Source organism: Coregonus lavaretus (assembly GCF_964263955.1).
Source record: "Coregonus lavaretus genome assembly, chromosome: 6".
NCBI lineage: Eukaryota > Metazoa > Chordata > Actinopteri > Salmoniformes > Salmonidae > Coregonus > Coregonus lavaretus.
Window position 1 is genome coordinate 10,842,274 of NC_139993.1, and position 16,054 is coordinate 10,858,327.

At 42.5% G+C, this 16,054-nt stretch overlaps 1 protein-coding gene across 1 annotated transcript; it reads right to left on the reverse strand.

Annotated features, from left to right (window-relative positions):
• Positions 1-391: 391 nt before the first annotated feature.
• LOC311130880 (creatine kinase M-type-like) lies at positions 392-15,214 on the reverse strand (the record flags this gene model as incomplete). Its single annotated transcript, XM_084163686.1, has 9 exons — positions 392-552; positions 2,132-2,321; positions 3,525-3,648; positions 4,829-4,985; positions 6,232-6,364; positions 6,894-7,048; positions 9,454-9,652; positions 14,880-14,926; positions 15,199-15,214. 9 exons carry the CDS (start codon positions 15,212-15,214, stop codon positions 392-394), a joined length of 1,182 nt encoding a protein of 393 aa, XP_084019812.1.
• Positions 15,215-16,054: the final 840 nt, after the last annotated feature.

Sequence of the window (16,054 nt, forward strand, 5' to 3'; positions counted from 1 at the left end):
CATACTGAAAGCAAACACAGGTGAAATTATGCGAAAATATGTTCTTAAGTCAAACTGTTTTTATATACAGCACATAAACATCATTTTCAGAATCTTTCATTTAAAAAAATTATATTTGACATTTTGAAAAGTAACTTTTTTTATGCAATATTGATGCAATACGTCTTTGTACACCTATGTCACATTGTTAATTTAATTAGAACACATAGGACAATCAACATGAACATAGTCATCTGTTAAAACATTGTTGGTTTTAGAAAAACTCATGATCATGTCATTCTCACAAAAGCCCTTTACAGTATTATGATAGCACGCTACCAGTCAAACTACTTAAATGTGAGGTTTGTGTTGATTAGGACAGGATTCCCTCTTCCTCCCATCTTCCTCAGCTCTACTTCTGTAAAGGCACCAGATCATCGATTTTCTCTTCGCCCTCTAACCTCTTCTCCATGCGGATGAGCAGCTTGACCCCGTCCACCACTAGCTGCGTGAACCCCACCTCGTCCAAGCCGATTGTCTGGGCATTACTGATGTTATACACCTCACTGCAGTCTAAGGAGAAAGAGGTAAGAAACTTCAGTTATTTCAACCATATTAAAGTAAGGTATGTAACGACTTCCTTGTAAAGTTGTAGGAAATTATAACAGTATAGATTTTTTTTATCCTTGTAAAAAAACCAGTTTAAAGTAACTAACTTATAGCATATATAGATACTATATACACACATTTTATATATATATATACACATTATACACTACATGACCAAAAGTATGTGGACACCTGCTCATCGAAAACATTTCATTCCAAAATCATGGCCATTAATATGGATTGGGTCCTCCCTTTGCTGCTATAACAGCCTACACTCTTCTGGGAAGGCTTTCCACTAGATGTTGGAACATTGCTGCGGGGACTTGCTTCCATTCAGCTACGAACATTAGTGAGGTCGGGCACTGATGTTGAGAAATTAGGCCTTGCTCGCAGTCGGCGTTCTAATTCATCCCAAAGGTGTTCGATGGGGTTGAAGTCAGGGCTCTGTGCAGGTCAGTCAAGTTCTTCCACACCGATCTCGACAAACCATTTATGTATAGACCTCGCTTTGTGCACGGGGACAATGTCATGCTGAAACGGCAATGTGCCTTCCCCAAACTGTGGCCACAAAGTTGGAAGCACAGAATCGTCTAAAATGTCATTGTATGATGTAGCGTTAAGATCTCCATTCACTGGAACTAAGAGGCCTAGCCCGAACCATGAAAAACAGCCCCAGACCATTATTCCTCCTCCACCAAACTTTACAGTTTGCACTATGCATTGGGGCAGGTAGCGTTCTCCTGGCATCCGCCAAACCCAGATTCATCTGTCTGACTGCCAGATGGTGAAGCGTGATTCATCACTCCAGAGAATGCGTTTCCACTGCTCCAGAGTCCAATGGCGGCGAGCTTGTCATTGCGCATGGCTGCTCAGCCATGGAAACACATTTCATGAAGCTCCCGACGAACAGTTATTGTGCTGACGTTGCGTCCAGAGGCAGTTTGGAACTCAGTAGTGAGTGTTTCAACTGAGGACAGATGATTTTTACACGCTAAGTGCTTCAGCACTCGGTGGCCCATTCTGTGAGCTTGTGTGGCCTACCACTTCGCGGCTAAGCCGTTGTTGCTCCTAGATGTCTCCACTTCACAATAACAGCACTTACAGTTGACCGGGGCAGCTCTAGCAGGGCAGACATTTGACGAACTGACTTGTTGGAAAGGTGGCATCCTATGATGGTGCCACGTTGAAAGTCACTGAGCTGTTCAGTATGCCAATTCTACTGCCAACGTTTGTCTATAGAGATTGCATGGCTGTGTGCTCGATTTTATACACCTGTCAGCAACAGGTGTAGCTGAAATAGCGAATCCATTCATTTGAAGGGGTGTCCACATACTTTTGTGTATATTGTGTATATTACACCTAAAGTTATACTCATCAGAATATCTAGAAGAATGATTCATGACGTATGTACATTTTACCAACGCCAATTGTACAAAAACTCTGTCAAATGTGCTAAGGAAGTGCTGAAATTCAGAATGTATTTATATTTTACTCAAATTAGTTTTACACTAAAATAATTTCAGCGCTCCCCCATCTGCATTACCGGTTTTGTCCATGCGGAGGCGCAGTCTCTTGAGGACGTCTTCCAGACGTTTGTGTCTGGGCAGGAGTTGCAGCTTGACACGAACGCTAGCCCTCAGGCCGGTCCCCACGTCTGCTGGAGAGCTCACTACCCAGCCCAGCTGCTGCTTCCAGATGAACGGGTGCCTCAGCTTTTTGTACAGCACCTCCAACTGGACAACGAGATGGTCATAGCTCATATTAGCTTTGGCTCATTAAATATCTATTAACAGACTTGTTTTGTTCACCAGCACAGAAGTTTGGATTGGACAGCCATACCACTTTCATACTATCATGCTGACCCAAACCGTACGCTAGCGCAGTAGAACTTAGTTGGGACTTGGCTCCCAACTAAAAGGGTACACGTTTGGTGGTAGGAATCAGAAATTTAAATTTATGCCACAAAACTAGCTTTATAAGAGGGTTTAAAAATAGGTTATATTTGCCTCAACATTCCATGACGTACACTAAGGCATTGCTGTCAAAATAGATTGATGCAGTTCAATGCATGATTCATATAATTCACCAATACATTTCTTGGTAGTCCCAGAAATATTGCTATCAGGTTGTAAATCACAGCTGGCCTGGTACAATGTTTGTTGCCTTCATTCGGGATGCGCGGTTTCAGTTTCAATGGCTCAATCTTTTTTACAAAAACGGGCGAATGTAACTAAGGCTGGGAATTACAATACAATCAAACTAGCAAGGCAAGGGGTAATGATCACAAATCAGTCATAACGTGGCTAATAGGCTAGCGTATCTGTACTGAACAAAAATATAAACGCAACATGCAACAATTTCAACGAGTTTACTGAGTTACAGTTCATATAAGGAAATTAGTCAATTGAAATAAATTAATTAGGCCCTAATCTATGGATTTCACTTGACTGGGCAGGGGCGCAGCCATGGGTGGGCCTGGGAGGGAATAGGCCCACCCACTTGGGAGCCAGGCCCACTCACTGGAGAGCCAGGCCCAGCCAATCAGAATGAGTTTTTCCCCACAAAAGGGCTTTATTACAGACAGAAATACTCCTCAGTTTCATCAGCTGTCCGGGTGGCTGGTCTCAGACGATCGTCCAAGCGCACGGCCGCTTTCCCACTCAATATTGCTATAGAATTTTCACAAAGCCTTATTATGCATAATTCCCAAACATTTAAATTATTTATTTAAACTTGTAAATGACCATGTCTAAGTGCTCGCTTTTCAGAAAATGTTTTTAAAAGTGACATTCGTCCTCTGTGTATATGAACAGATTTGAATAAGTTTCATGTTGTATATGAACAGATTTGAATAAGATTTCATGTTGATAAAATGCTGTCAGTTCAACTTTAAGGTAATCATGCATTCAGGGTCTGTGCCTTCCGAGGGTACCAACCTTAAGGAGGTTGACACAGATACATTGGAAGGCCTCTGCGATGTTGGCGTCATCTCGCGTGGTCACCAATCTGAGGTGGTCGTCAATGTTGACCCATACCACCAGGGTCCCGTCTTTACTGATCCTGTAGAGTGGTAATGGTCATGATAACAGCATCATTTTTCAGTGGAGGTACAGGGCCAGTCCTTGCATCTAGAGCACTGTCTATGAATTTGAGAGGGGTTGCATATAGCCTCGTCCTTCAGCCTTATACTAAACTTTTTTTAAACCCCAATTTCGTGATATCCAATTGCGATCTTGTCTCATCGCTGCAACTCCCCAACGGGCTCGGGAGAGGAGAAGGTCGAGTCATGCGTCCTCCGAAACATGACCCAGTATGAAAAAAAATATGTATGCACTCACTAACTAACTGTAAGTCGTTCTGGATAAGAGCGTCTGCTAAATGACTAAAATGTAAATGTAATGACCCGCCAAACCACGCTTCTTAACGCCCGCTTAACCCATAAGCCAGCTGCACCAATGTGCTGGAGGAAACATGGTTACACTGACGACCGAAGTCAGCCTGCAGGCACCCGGCCCGCCACAAAGAGTCGCTAGAGCGCGATGAGCCAAGTAAAGCCCCCCTGGCCAAACCCTCCCCTAACCCGGACGACGCTGGGCCAAGTGTGCACCGACCTATGGGACTCCCGGTCACGGCCGGTTGTGACACAGCCTGGGATCGAACCTGGGTCTGTAGTGATGCCACTCAGGAGGCCCGGCGGGCTGCTGTTTTGCTGGAAACATAGCTTTAATCTGTCTAGAAGGACCATAGTGTAAAGGCACCATCTAACTTTTGGTTGTACTGTTAGTAAAATTGATTAACCACAGTACCTGGGTCGAGCTACAGAATCAGCTGGGTTTGTGACACCATAGTATTCAAACCATGATAACGAAGCACCAAAAATACCATGGGGTTTATTTACACAGATATTCATGAGGATTTGCTCCTATACTTACAAGAAGAGTGCACTGCCTCACTTCTCCATTTGGTTAGTAACAAACTGTGTTAAAGGCAAAACATGCTGTAGAGCAGTTGTTTCACCTCTCCATACAGTTTACAACTACTGTGAACTAAAAGGCAAAACAGACCCTAGAGCAGTTGTTATTTCCACATTAATGTGTGAACATAACAATAAATGATATTTATGTATTTTTCATTGCACAAAGAATCTTAGTGCATCAAAAGGCAAACACAACACACACAATAAACTGTTTAGGTTGTAAAGAAGGGAACATGCCAGTGGCACTTAAAGAGCAGCACTGACCATACAGCTCTGGAGTCAGGCCAGTCACGGGCCACCCCGTTCCTCAACTGGGAAAGGGATGGGGCTCCCACGGTCACTCCCTTGTCTTCTTTGCCCTGTGACAGTTCAGCCTTTGAGTACAGCTTCCCTGGCAACTGTTCTGCCAATTGGTCCAGAGCTGGAAGGAGAAGTGTCAATCAATCATGTTTGTTATAGGTCTGATTGGTTAGTGCATGGATGCTCAGCTCCATTCTTCAATGACAGCAGTTCTGCAGATGTTTGTCCTTGCCTTTTAGCTAGGGACTGATTTCTATTTGGGCGATTCAGTAACATCAATTGGGTGACACAAAAACCAGCCGAACTGCGGAACTCGGCCCTGAGTTGTGCACCCCTGAATTAGTGTATCGTCCTTCTGACACCATGTAGCATTAAAATGTTACTTCAAACTACAGTGTGAGAAGGAGCATAGATATGCATTGATTGCTTTTGCTTGGTGTCCTCAAGATTTGTTAATTGATAGCAGCCCTCATATTCATTATTATTCTGAAAATGTAAATGAATAGCCTAAAACATATATCAACTTAAACTGCTGGAGTTTTCATATCTTTTGACTATTCATGAGCTCAGTTACACTTAGTTTTATTTGCATTTGAGGATAAAGTACCACACTGTATCAGGGTTGGGGTTAATTCCACAAATTAAATTCTAATTCAGTTCTCACTCCCTGTAAATTCCATTTAATTCAATTCAAATTCCAGGTCAGTCTTTGAATTCAGAGATAATTCAATTCCTCTGAATTCCAATGTTAGGTAAATTTATTTCCAATTCAATATTCTCCCCAACAATTCAACAAATTCCAATTTGAATTAAATTCCCTCAGGCTTTCAGGCTGATCATGTCCCTGTTCAGACAGCCGAGCTATACTGTAAATATAGGAATAGAGGTTGAAATTATTAAAAACAAATCTTATATTTTTTATACTGTGCATTAATTCCATTAACTGGGAAATGTAAGAATATTGAATTTCAATTTCAAATAATGTTTTTACAATTCCAATTTAATTCCAATTAAAAAAAGTCAAGTCTATTCCAATTCAATTCCATAACTTGAAGATTTAAAAAATGTGAATTTAATTCAAAGTAAATTCTCCACCTCATGAGTGAATTCAATAATTGAATTGGAATTTGGAATTAAACCTGCACTGTATGTAAGGGCGGCAGGTAGCTTAGTGGTTAAGAGCGTTGTGCCAGTAACCGAAAGGTTGCTGGTTCTAATCCCTGAGCCGACTAGGTGAAAAATCTGTCTGTGCCCTTGAGCAAGGCACTTAACCCTAATTGCTCCTGTGAGTCGCTCTGGATAAGAGCGTCTGCTAAATGATTAATTATTATATTTGTGCTGTATTGTTACTGTAGAGCATGCAGTACCTTTCTTGGCCAGCATGAGGAGCTGTCTACGTTCTCCCCGGCTGCAGTGTGTAGGGAAGCCGAAGTCATCCACACCACGCACCACACTCACCTCGCAGCTCAAGGCGTAATCACGGTCAAAGTCATCACCTCCCTGCATACACAGACACCCACAGTATACATTACACATCAACACACACACACACTTAGAGTATACATTACTCAGCCAGCCATACATACATACACACACACAGAGTACATATTTGACATACACAGAGAGAGAGAGAACGAGAGAGAAGGACATAAATGCATTTAAACACATTTAAGTATTTACAAATCCACTTTGGATGTACTGCGTAACACTATTGGAATGTTACGCCACAATGCCCTACATAGTGGTCATAAACATTACTGAGAGCTTGACATAACATCTAACAACAGTTTTTATGACGTCACATCACACATCTTTGGTAAAAGTCTGTTATGAAGTGTGGCACACTGAAATCGTGTGAATAGTCCAAGCAAGATATGACAAATGTTGACTTTTTCATAAAAGCATGACATTTCGGAGTTGGGATTATGAAGAAACCTTCAAATAAAAAGTTTTTTAACAATTGTTTTATTTTGTATTATGTGAAATGGAGATACATTTATAAGACCATACTCTGTCCACTCTACAGTACCTTTAAGTTGTCGTGATTAAAGTCGCTCTCCTGTAACTTGCTCATCTTGTGGTTTTGGTAGGCCTCAATGACCCGATCAAAGAAGTCACAGAAAAGGATGTAAGACTGGCCGTCGCCAGCCACACAACCCACAGACATGGGTCCATGAAGCTCCCCTGTAGGACAGGACAGGAGCAGTATACACACACATAGTAAGTACACACACACACAGACAAACACACACACACACTAGAGTCTGCCATTGTAATGCGTAAGCAGCAGCAGTTGTTTTGGATTAGCTAGGTGTTATGACATTGTTGTTTTAGTATTCTGTTAAATGGGTGGCTATCGTTATTGCCTGCTTTTCTGATGTAACTGAGCCTGGCTTAATGTGGAAGAGATTGCTTCGGGTTTGCGAGTTTGTTTTAATTGCTCATTCACAGGTGTGCGTGAGCGTATAGATGTTTTCCTACCTTGTCAGGACCATAATGCAGTCACCAGAATGCCCTGACAAGGTAGGAAAACAAGAATAATTTGGGCCTGAATTTGTTCAAATGCTATTTTAGGCTTAAAGGTTTAGAGTTTGCGGTTAGGCTTAAGAGTTAGGGGTGTGTGTGTGTGTGTGTGAGGGAACTGTGCTAGGGAATCATAACATACTTTAGTCTCCACCTCATCGCATGCTATATATATATATATATATATATATGTGAGGGAAAAAAGTATTTGATCACCTGCTGATTTTGTACGTTTGCCCACTGACAAAGAAATGATCAGTCTATAATTTTAATGGTAGGTTTATTTGAACAGTGAGAGACAGAATAACAACAACAAAAATCCAGAAAAACGCATGTCAAGAATGTTATAAATTGATTTGCATTTTAATGAGGGAAATAAGTATTTGACCCCCTCTCAATCAGAAAGATTTCTGGCTCCCAGGTGTCTTTTATAATAATAATATAATAATATGCCATTTAGCAGACGCTTTTATCCAAAGCGACTTACAGTCATGCGTGCATACATTTTTGTGTATGGGTGGTCCCGGGGATCGAACCCAATACCTTGGCGTTACAAGCGCCGTGCTCTACCAGCTGAGCTACAGAGGACCACAACGAGCTCTTAAAGGGAGTGCTCCTAATCTCAGTTTGTTACCTCTATAAAAGACACCTGTCCACAGAAGCAATCAATCAGATTCCAAACTCTCCACCATGGCCAAGACCAAAGAGCTCTCCAAGGATGTCAGGGACAAGATTGTAGACCTACACAAGGCTGGAATGGGCTACAAGACCATCGCCAAGCAGCTTGGTGAGAAGGTGACAACAGTTGGTGCGATTATTCGCAAATGGAAGAAACACAAAAGAGCTGTCAATCTCCCTCGGCCTGGGAATCCATGCAAGTTCTCACCTCGTGGAGTTGCAATGATCATGAGAACGGTGAGGAATCAGCCCAGAACTACACGGGAGGATCTTGTCAATGATCTCAAGGCAGCTGGAACCATAGTCACCAAGAAAACAATTGGTAACACACTACGCCGTGAAGGACTGAAATCCTGCAGCGCCCGCAAGGTCCCCCTGCTCAAGAAAGCACATATACAGGGCCGTCTGAAGTTTGCCAATGAACATCTGAATGATTCAGAGGAGAACTGGGTGAAAGTGTTGTGGTCAGATGAGACCAAAATAGAGCTCTTTGGCATCAACTCAACTCGCTGTGTTTGGAGGAGGAGGAATGCTGCCTATGACCCCAAGAACACCATCCCCACCGTCAAACATGGAGGTGGAAACATTATGCTTTGGGGGTGTTTTTCTGCTAAGGGGACAGGACAACTTCACCGCATCAAAGGGACGATGGACGGGGCCATGTACCGTCAAATCTTGGGTGAGAACCTCCTTCCCTCAGCCAGGGCATTGAAAATGGGTCGTGGATGGGTATTCCAGCATGACAATGACCCAAAACACACGGCCAAGGCAATAAAGGAGTGGCTCAAGAAGAAGCACATTAAGGTCCTGAAGTGGCCTAGCCAGTCTCCAGACCTTAATCCCATAGAAAATCTGTGGAGGGAACTGAAGGTTCGAGTTGCCAAACGTCAGGCTCGAAACCTTAATGACGGAGAAGATCTGCAAAGAGGAGTGGGACAAAATCCCTCCTGAGATGTGTGCAAACCTGGTGGCCAACTACAAGAAATGTCTGACCTCTGTGATTGCCAACAAGGGTTTTGCCACCATGTACTAAGTCATGTTTTGCAGAGGGGTCAAATAATTATTTCCCTCATTAAAATGCAAATCAATTTATAACATTTTTGACATGGTTTTTTTAGGATTTTTTTGTTGTTATTCTGTCTCTCACTGTTCAAATAAACCTACCATTAAAATTATAGACTGATCATGTCTTTGTCAGTGGGCAAACGTACAAAATCAGCAGGAGATCAAATACTATTTTCCCTCACTGTATATACTCTCTCACACCTACACTGGTGGTACTAGTACTATGTACAGTATAGCACAGTCCTCAATCTCCTTTGTTTTCAGTATATAGAGATCTAGCGACAAGCGTTCCCTATAGATCGCATAATGCCTGTTGACGTCACCTGGTTCCTCGAGGCCCGGGCGTATGACATCATCAAAGATGACCCCGCTCTGGGTGGCACGGTTGAACTGGCGAGCATACAGTTTTGGAGTCAGGATGCTCGCCATACACGTGTAGTTGTATTTTAGGTTAGGGAACTCTTCTTCGGGGGAACCTCTCTTCAGGTTGAACAGGGACATGGGGTCTGTAGGGACCAAGGTCTGGGTGGACAGGATGTGGTCAGACGGGACAATAGGAATAGAATAGAGTAGAAGTGTTATTGGCCTTGAAGGCCGTTTGTCTAGAACATACTAGTAGCCTACATAAAATAGCATGAGAAATTCAATCCGTAAATATAAATGCATACATTATGGCCCATACTGGCCTACACATAAACAGAGGCAGACCAATACCATACAAATAAGTTAGTTCTATGGTAACCTCATCCCCAGGTTATGGTGCAGCCTGGTACATCAACAATTCAAAGTTGGCCTTAGTGGGAGTGACCATAGAATTCTATGGGAAGTGACCTTACTGAGTAAAGTATTTTTTCATCATCATAGAGAATGACAGAGGCCTCTAGTGGCCAAAATAACGTTTTAGCATGGGCAGCGCCATTGAGGGCTTCCACAATTTTAATGTATTTAACTGGGTGGGACTTCCAACTTCATTGGCTGATCCCTCCTGGTGACCCTGTTGGAGTCATGTCCAACCAGGCCATCTGGAGGGATCAGCCAATCGTGAAGAAGAAAATGTACTACTTCAAAATGGAGATAGCTCAATGGCGCTGCCCATGCTGTCACAGACGCCATAATAGCATGGATACAATGATGAAGCCTCTTTCCATCTCTATGGTCATCATTTAATTTGAGTGAATTACACAATTATGAGGCGTGGCTTGGTGGTAGTGTATGGGGAAGGTGTTGTGGTAGATGATTGGTTTGTAGATTAAGATGATTAAACCAATGCCTATGCACCGGGAGTTTTTCCCGGTCTTTCTGTATTGGCTAACGAAGGCCAAGTTTGACACGTTGATCCACCATTTGTTTGCACATTTGGGCGAAGTGTCTGGGAGCGAGATTAGTTCTATGGTATAAAATAAATGTCCATTTTCTATTTTCCTGGTATATACACTAAAGTATGTGGACACACCTTCAAATTAGTGGATTCGGCTATTTCAGCCACACCCGTTGCTGACAGGTGTATAAAATCGAGCACACAGCCATGCAATCTCCATGGACAAACATTGGCAGTAGAATGGCCTTACTGAAGAGCTCAGTGACTTTCAACGTCAAAGGATGCCACCTTTCCAACAAGTCAGTTCGTCAAATTTCTGCCCTGCTAGAGCTGCCCCGGTCAACTGTAAATGCTGTTATTGTGAAGTGGAAACGTCTAGGAGCAACTTTGGCTCAGCTTCGAAGTGGTAGGCTACACAAGCTCACAGAATGGGATCACGAGTGCTGAAGCACGTAGTGCATAAAAATCGTCTGTCGGTTGCAACACTCACTACCAAGTTCCGGGCTGCCTTTGGAAGCAACGTAAGAAAAAGAACCGAGCAGCCGCACACAAGCCTAAGACCACCATGCGCAATTCCAAGCATCTGCTGGAGTGGTGCAAAGCTTGCCGCCATTGGACTCTGGAGCAGTGGAAACGTGTTCTCTGGAGTGATGAATCACGCTTCACCATCTGGCAGTCCGACTGACGAATCTGGGTTTGGCGGATGCCAGGAGAGAACGCTACCTTTCCCAAAGCATAGTGCCAACTGTAAAGTTTGGTGGAGGAGGAATAATGGTCTGGGGCTGTTTTTCATGTTTCGGGCTAAGCCTCTTAGTTCCAGTGAAGGGAAATCTTAATGCTACAGCATACAATGACATTCTAGAAGATTCTGTGCTTCCAACTTTGTGGCAACAGTTTGGGGAAGGCCCTTTCCTGTTTCAGCATGACAATGCCCCCGTGCACAAAGCAAGGTCCATACAGAAAGGGTTTAACAACATCGGTGTGGAAGAACTTGACTGGCCTGTACAGAGCCCTGACCTCAACCCCATCGAACACCTTTGGGATGAATTGGAACGCCGACTGCGAGCCAGGCCTAATCGTCCAACATCAGTGCCCAACCTCACTAATGCTCTTGTGGCTGAATGGAAGCAAGTCCCCGCAGCAATGTTCCAATATCTATTGTAAAGCCTTCCCAGAAGAGTGTAGGCTGTTATAGCAGCAAAGGGGGGACCATCTCCATATTAATGCCCATGATTTTGGAATGAGATGTTCGCCGAGCAGGTGTCCACATACATTTGGTCATGTAGTGTATGTCCAAATTGACCTCTTGGCATGTGTGCAGCTCTGAGAAGATGTTATATAGTAATAGCTTCAGCTTGCTTGTGATAGGCTAGGTAGGAATTTTCACCATGTGGGATTTGGATATACCGTGCCTTCAGAAAGTATTCACACCCGTTGACCTTTTTCACATTTGTTGTGTTACAGCCTGAATTTAAAATGGATTAAATTGAGATTGTGTCACTGGCCTACACACAATACCCCATAATGTCAAAGTGAAATTATGTTTTTAGAATTGATTAGAAATTAAAAGCTGAAATGTCTTGAGTCAATAAGTATTCAACCCCTTTGTTATGGCCTAAATAAGTTCAGGAGTTAAAATGTGCTTAACAAGTCACATAACAATTGCATGGACTCACTCTGTGTGCATTTATAGTGTTTAACATAATTTTTTTTGAATGACTACCTCATCACTTTACCCCACACATACAATTATCTGTAAAGTCCCTCAGTCGAGCTTTCAACCACAAAGATTCAACCACAAAGACCAGGGAGGTTTTCCAATGCCTTGCAAAGAAGGGCACCTATTGGTACATGGTTAAAAAATAAAATTATAATAACAGACCTTGAATATCCCTTTGAGCATACTGAAGTTATTCATTACACTTTGGATGGTGTATCAATAGACCCAGTCACTACAAAGATACAGACGTCCTTCCTAACTCAATTGTCGGAGAGGAAGGAAACTGTTCAGGGATTTCACTATGAGGCCAGTGGTGACTTTAAAACAGTTAGTTTAATGGCTGTGATAGGAGAAAACTGAGGAAGGATCAACAACTTTGTGGTTAATCCACAATACTAACCTAAATGACAGATTGAAAAAAAGGAAAGCTTGTACAGAATAAAAATATTCCAAAACATGCATCCTGTTTGCAATAAGGCACTAAAGCTAAACTTAAAAAATGTGGCAAAGAAATGAACTTTGTGTCCTGAATACAAATAATTATCTCTGGGGCAAATCCAACACAACACATCATTGAGTACCACTTCATATTTTCAAGCATAGTGGTGGCGGCATCATGTTATGGCTATGCTTGTCATCGGCAAGGACTAGGGAGTTTTTTTGGCAAGAAGTAAATGGATTAGAGCTAAGCACAGGCAAAGTCCTAGAGGAATACCTGGTTCAGGCTGCTTTCCAACAGACACTGGGAGACAAATTCACCTTTCAGCAGGACAATAGCCTAAAACACAAGGCCAAATATACACTGGAGTTGCTTACCAAGAAGACATTGAATGTTCCTGGTTGGCCTAGTTACAGTTTTGACTTAAATCAGCTTAAAAATCTATGGTAAGACTTGAAAATGCCTCTCTAGCAATGATCAACTACCAACTTGATAGAGCTTGAAGAATATAAAAAAGAATAATGTGGCCTCACGAGTGTCGCAGCGGTATAAGGCACTGCATCACAGTGCTTGAGGCGTCACTACAGACCCGGGTTCGATCCCAGGCTGTGTCACAACCGGCCGCCACCGGCCTGTGTGCAAACCTCTTAGAGACTCACAGCTGTAATCCCTGCCAAAGGTGATTCTAATATGTTTTGACTCAGGGGTGTGAATACTTACGTAAATGAGAGAATTTTCTATAAATTTTCAAACAATTCTAAAAACATGTTTTCACTTTGTCATAGTGGGATATTGTGTGCAGATGGGTGAGAGAAATGTTTTATTTAATCCATTTAGAATGCAGGCTGTAGCACAACAAAATGTGGAATAAGTTAAGGGGTATGAATACTTTCTGAAGGCACTGTAAAGGCTTCCCAGCCGAAAAAGTTCGGAAGAGTTTGTGCATATATTATGATGACATTGTGTGATGTTTCTGTTCGTTTTGGACTTCGGTAAGGGTTTTTTGGCTGTTAGGGCACACAATGTTTTCTCGAGGCAAGCCAATGTCAGTAACCGAAGTCTACTCCCCTTCATCTGTGATTGGTTAACAGTAGGGATTCTTCAATAATATAATATAATATAATATGCCATTTAGCAGACGCTTTTATCCAAAGCGACATACAGTCATGTGTGCATACATTTTTACGTATGGGTGGTCCCGGAGATCGAACCCACTACCCTGGCGTTACAAGCGCCGTGCTCTACAACTTGAGCTACAGAGGACCACAATAGTCTATGTTGTCATTCAATGAGAGATGACTCGTTTTTATGCAACATATTTCACTTGAGAAATACTGGACCAAACATCTTAGACGTAAAATTGCCCACTTAAAATCTCCTCAGAAAAAATGTCAATTAATGACAGATTTCTTGAGTTATCTTAGATTAATTCCAACTATTTTGAGTAAGTACTGGCTACGGCATCTCAAAATGGACAAACAGCATTTTTTCAAGCGAAGGTCTTTTAAGGGAGTATGCTAGCACACTTGTTCGGTTCGTCACAAAATGCCGTCATAATATATGCACAAACTGTTCCGAACTATTTCGGCTGGGAAGCACGCGGACTCCTTTAATGAACTCTCCAACATAGAGAATGATAGAGGCCTCTAGTGGCCAAATGGCTGATTTGGCATGGGCAGCGCCATAAAGGGCTTCCACCATGCTTCTGCCATTTTAAAGTATCCAACTGGGTGGGATTCCTATGGGTTGTTGCATCTGACGCTGCCCATGCTGTCACAGACGCACTATAATGGCACAGATATAAAGTCCTCTATTTTTGAAGAGTCATCCATTTTTTTTTAAATTAAATGATGACATACAGTATCTTGGGATTTTCCTGGTGGATTTTCAGTTCATAAATTCAATTCCAACTCAGTTCATTGTTTAACTGGAATTGACGTTGACCCTTGGTCAGTTTCAAGAGGGCACACAACAGAAAATGTTTTAACACAATTTTGCAATGGAAACCTAATGAGCGTTTTTTGGGGGGGGACAAGGCCAGGGAATCCCTCCCTGTTTCAGGCCATTGTCATTCGGTGCGTAATGAACATGACGCTGGTCTTGACTCTGCCTTGTTGTTTGACCAGATGTTTGAAAACACACAAGGAATTTCAAGGCTGCGATGTCTTCCGTCCACATAGCTTAGTCCTTAGTTACCCTGCACAGTAGGAATATAGAACATCAATCCCTGCAGTGAATTAGATTAGATCAAAACGTTTCCCAAAAGTATTACCTCGAGATGGGGCCTGTACTTTGCTTCCAAAGCGTACGTGATGGGGGCTGTAAGAGAAGCTTCACATCAGGAATGCAGTACAGTGGCATTTTATATTCTTAATCTCTAATCAAAATCATAACGCAAAGGAATATAAGGTGTGAGTTCTACCAAGTTGTATTAGTTGCCAGGCTGGAAATGTCTCTCAGCCATGCTGAACTGTAGCCTGTGTGTGTGTGTAGGGAAAAACAACTTGCCATATGCAGTCATTTTGTTATTTTCGTTTTGACCAAATGTGAAAGAGCATGCATGCATGCCACAAAATTGTGGCACCACTTACGTTTGATCGTCCACATCTCATCAAGTGAGAACTACTTTGATTGCTGGCAGTCTGGAGTTCGTGGCCTGGGTATAGGGTGGAGGTGATAGTACGGTCCCAACTCTTCTCTCAACACTGAACAAAAGAGCTAAGAATAGCCGTGTAGTCTCGTCATCCCCAGTTTTGACTGTCCAAGTCCCACCTGACACGCTCATCTCTACAAAGTGGTGCGACGGTCGCCGGTGTCATGTTGCGTGGCCCTAACAATGTCAGTCTTTTTATAACTCAATGTAAATTAGCACTGTTAGCATGTGGTGGTTGGTGGATGGGTGTTCACATAAATGTAGAGTTGACTTTGGACAGGCACACCATAGCAGTGAATGGTGCTAAATGGAAGAATCCTGATTTGGAGGAGGTTCCCCCAGGGCTCAATGTTTAGTCAAAGTTACGGACAGCCAGCCTCATCCCAGATCTGTTTGTGCTATCATGTCAACTCCATATTTGTCATGACAAAGAGTTGACATGAAGCACAGAACGATCTGGGACCAAGCTAGCTGAACGCTGGTACATTTAATATATTTCTAAAGAAAGTGTATATACTTTTTTAAAGGCGCAATCTGCAATATGTACAGCTGTTGATGTAGAAAATTGTCCTTGTCCTCAATAAAAAAAAAAGTACTTCCAGAGTTTTTGTAGAATTAAGATAGACTTTATTACATAAGCAATAGAGCCGAGGTGGTCTGCAGAGTAACTAACTTTCCAGCTCTCAGTTTATATACAGTTTCATCTTCACCTCTTGACTGCTCCGCACATTTCCTTATTGTATAATGGTGGCACAATCTGACTTATTTTCCTTCTATTCAATCTGTTTCCTGAA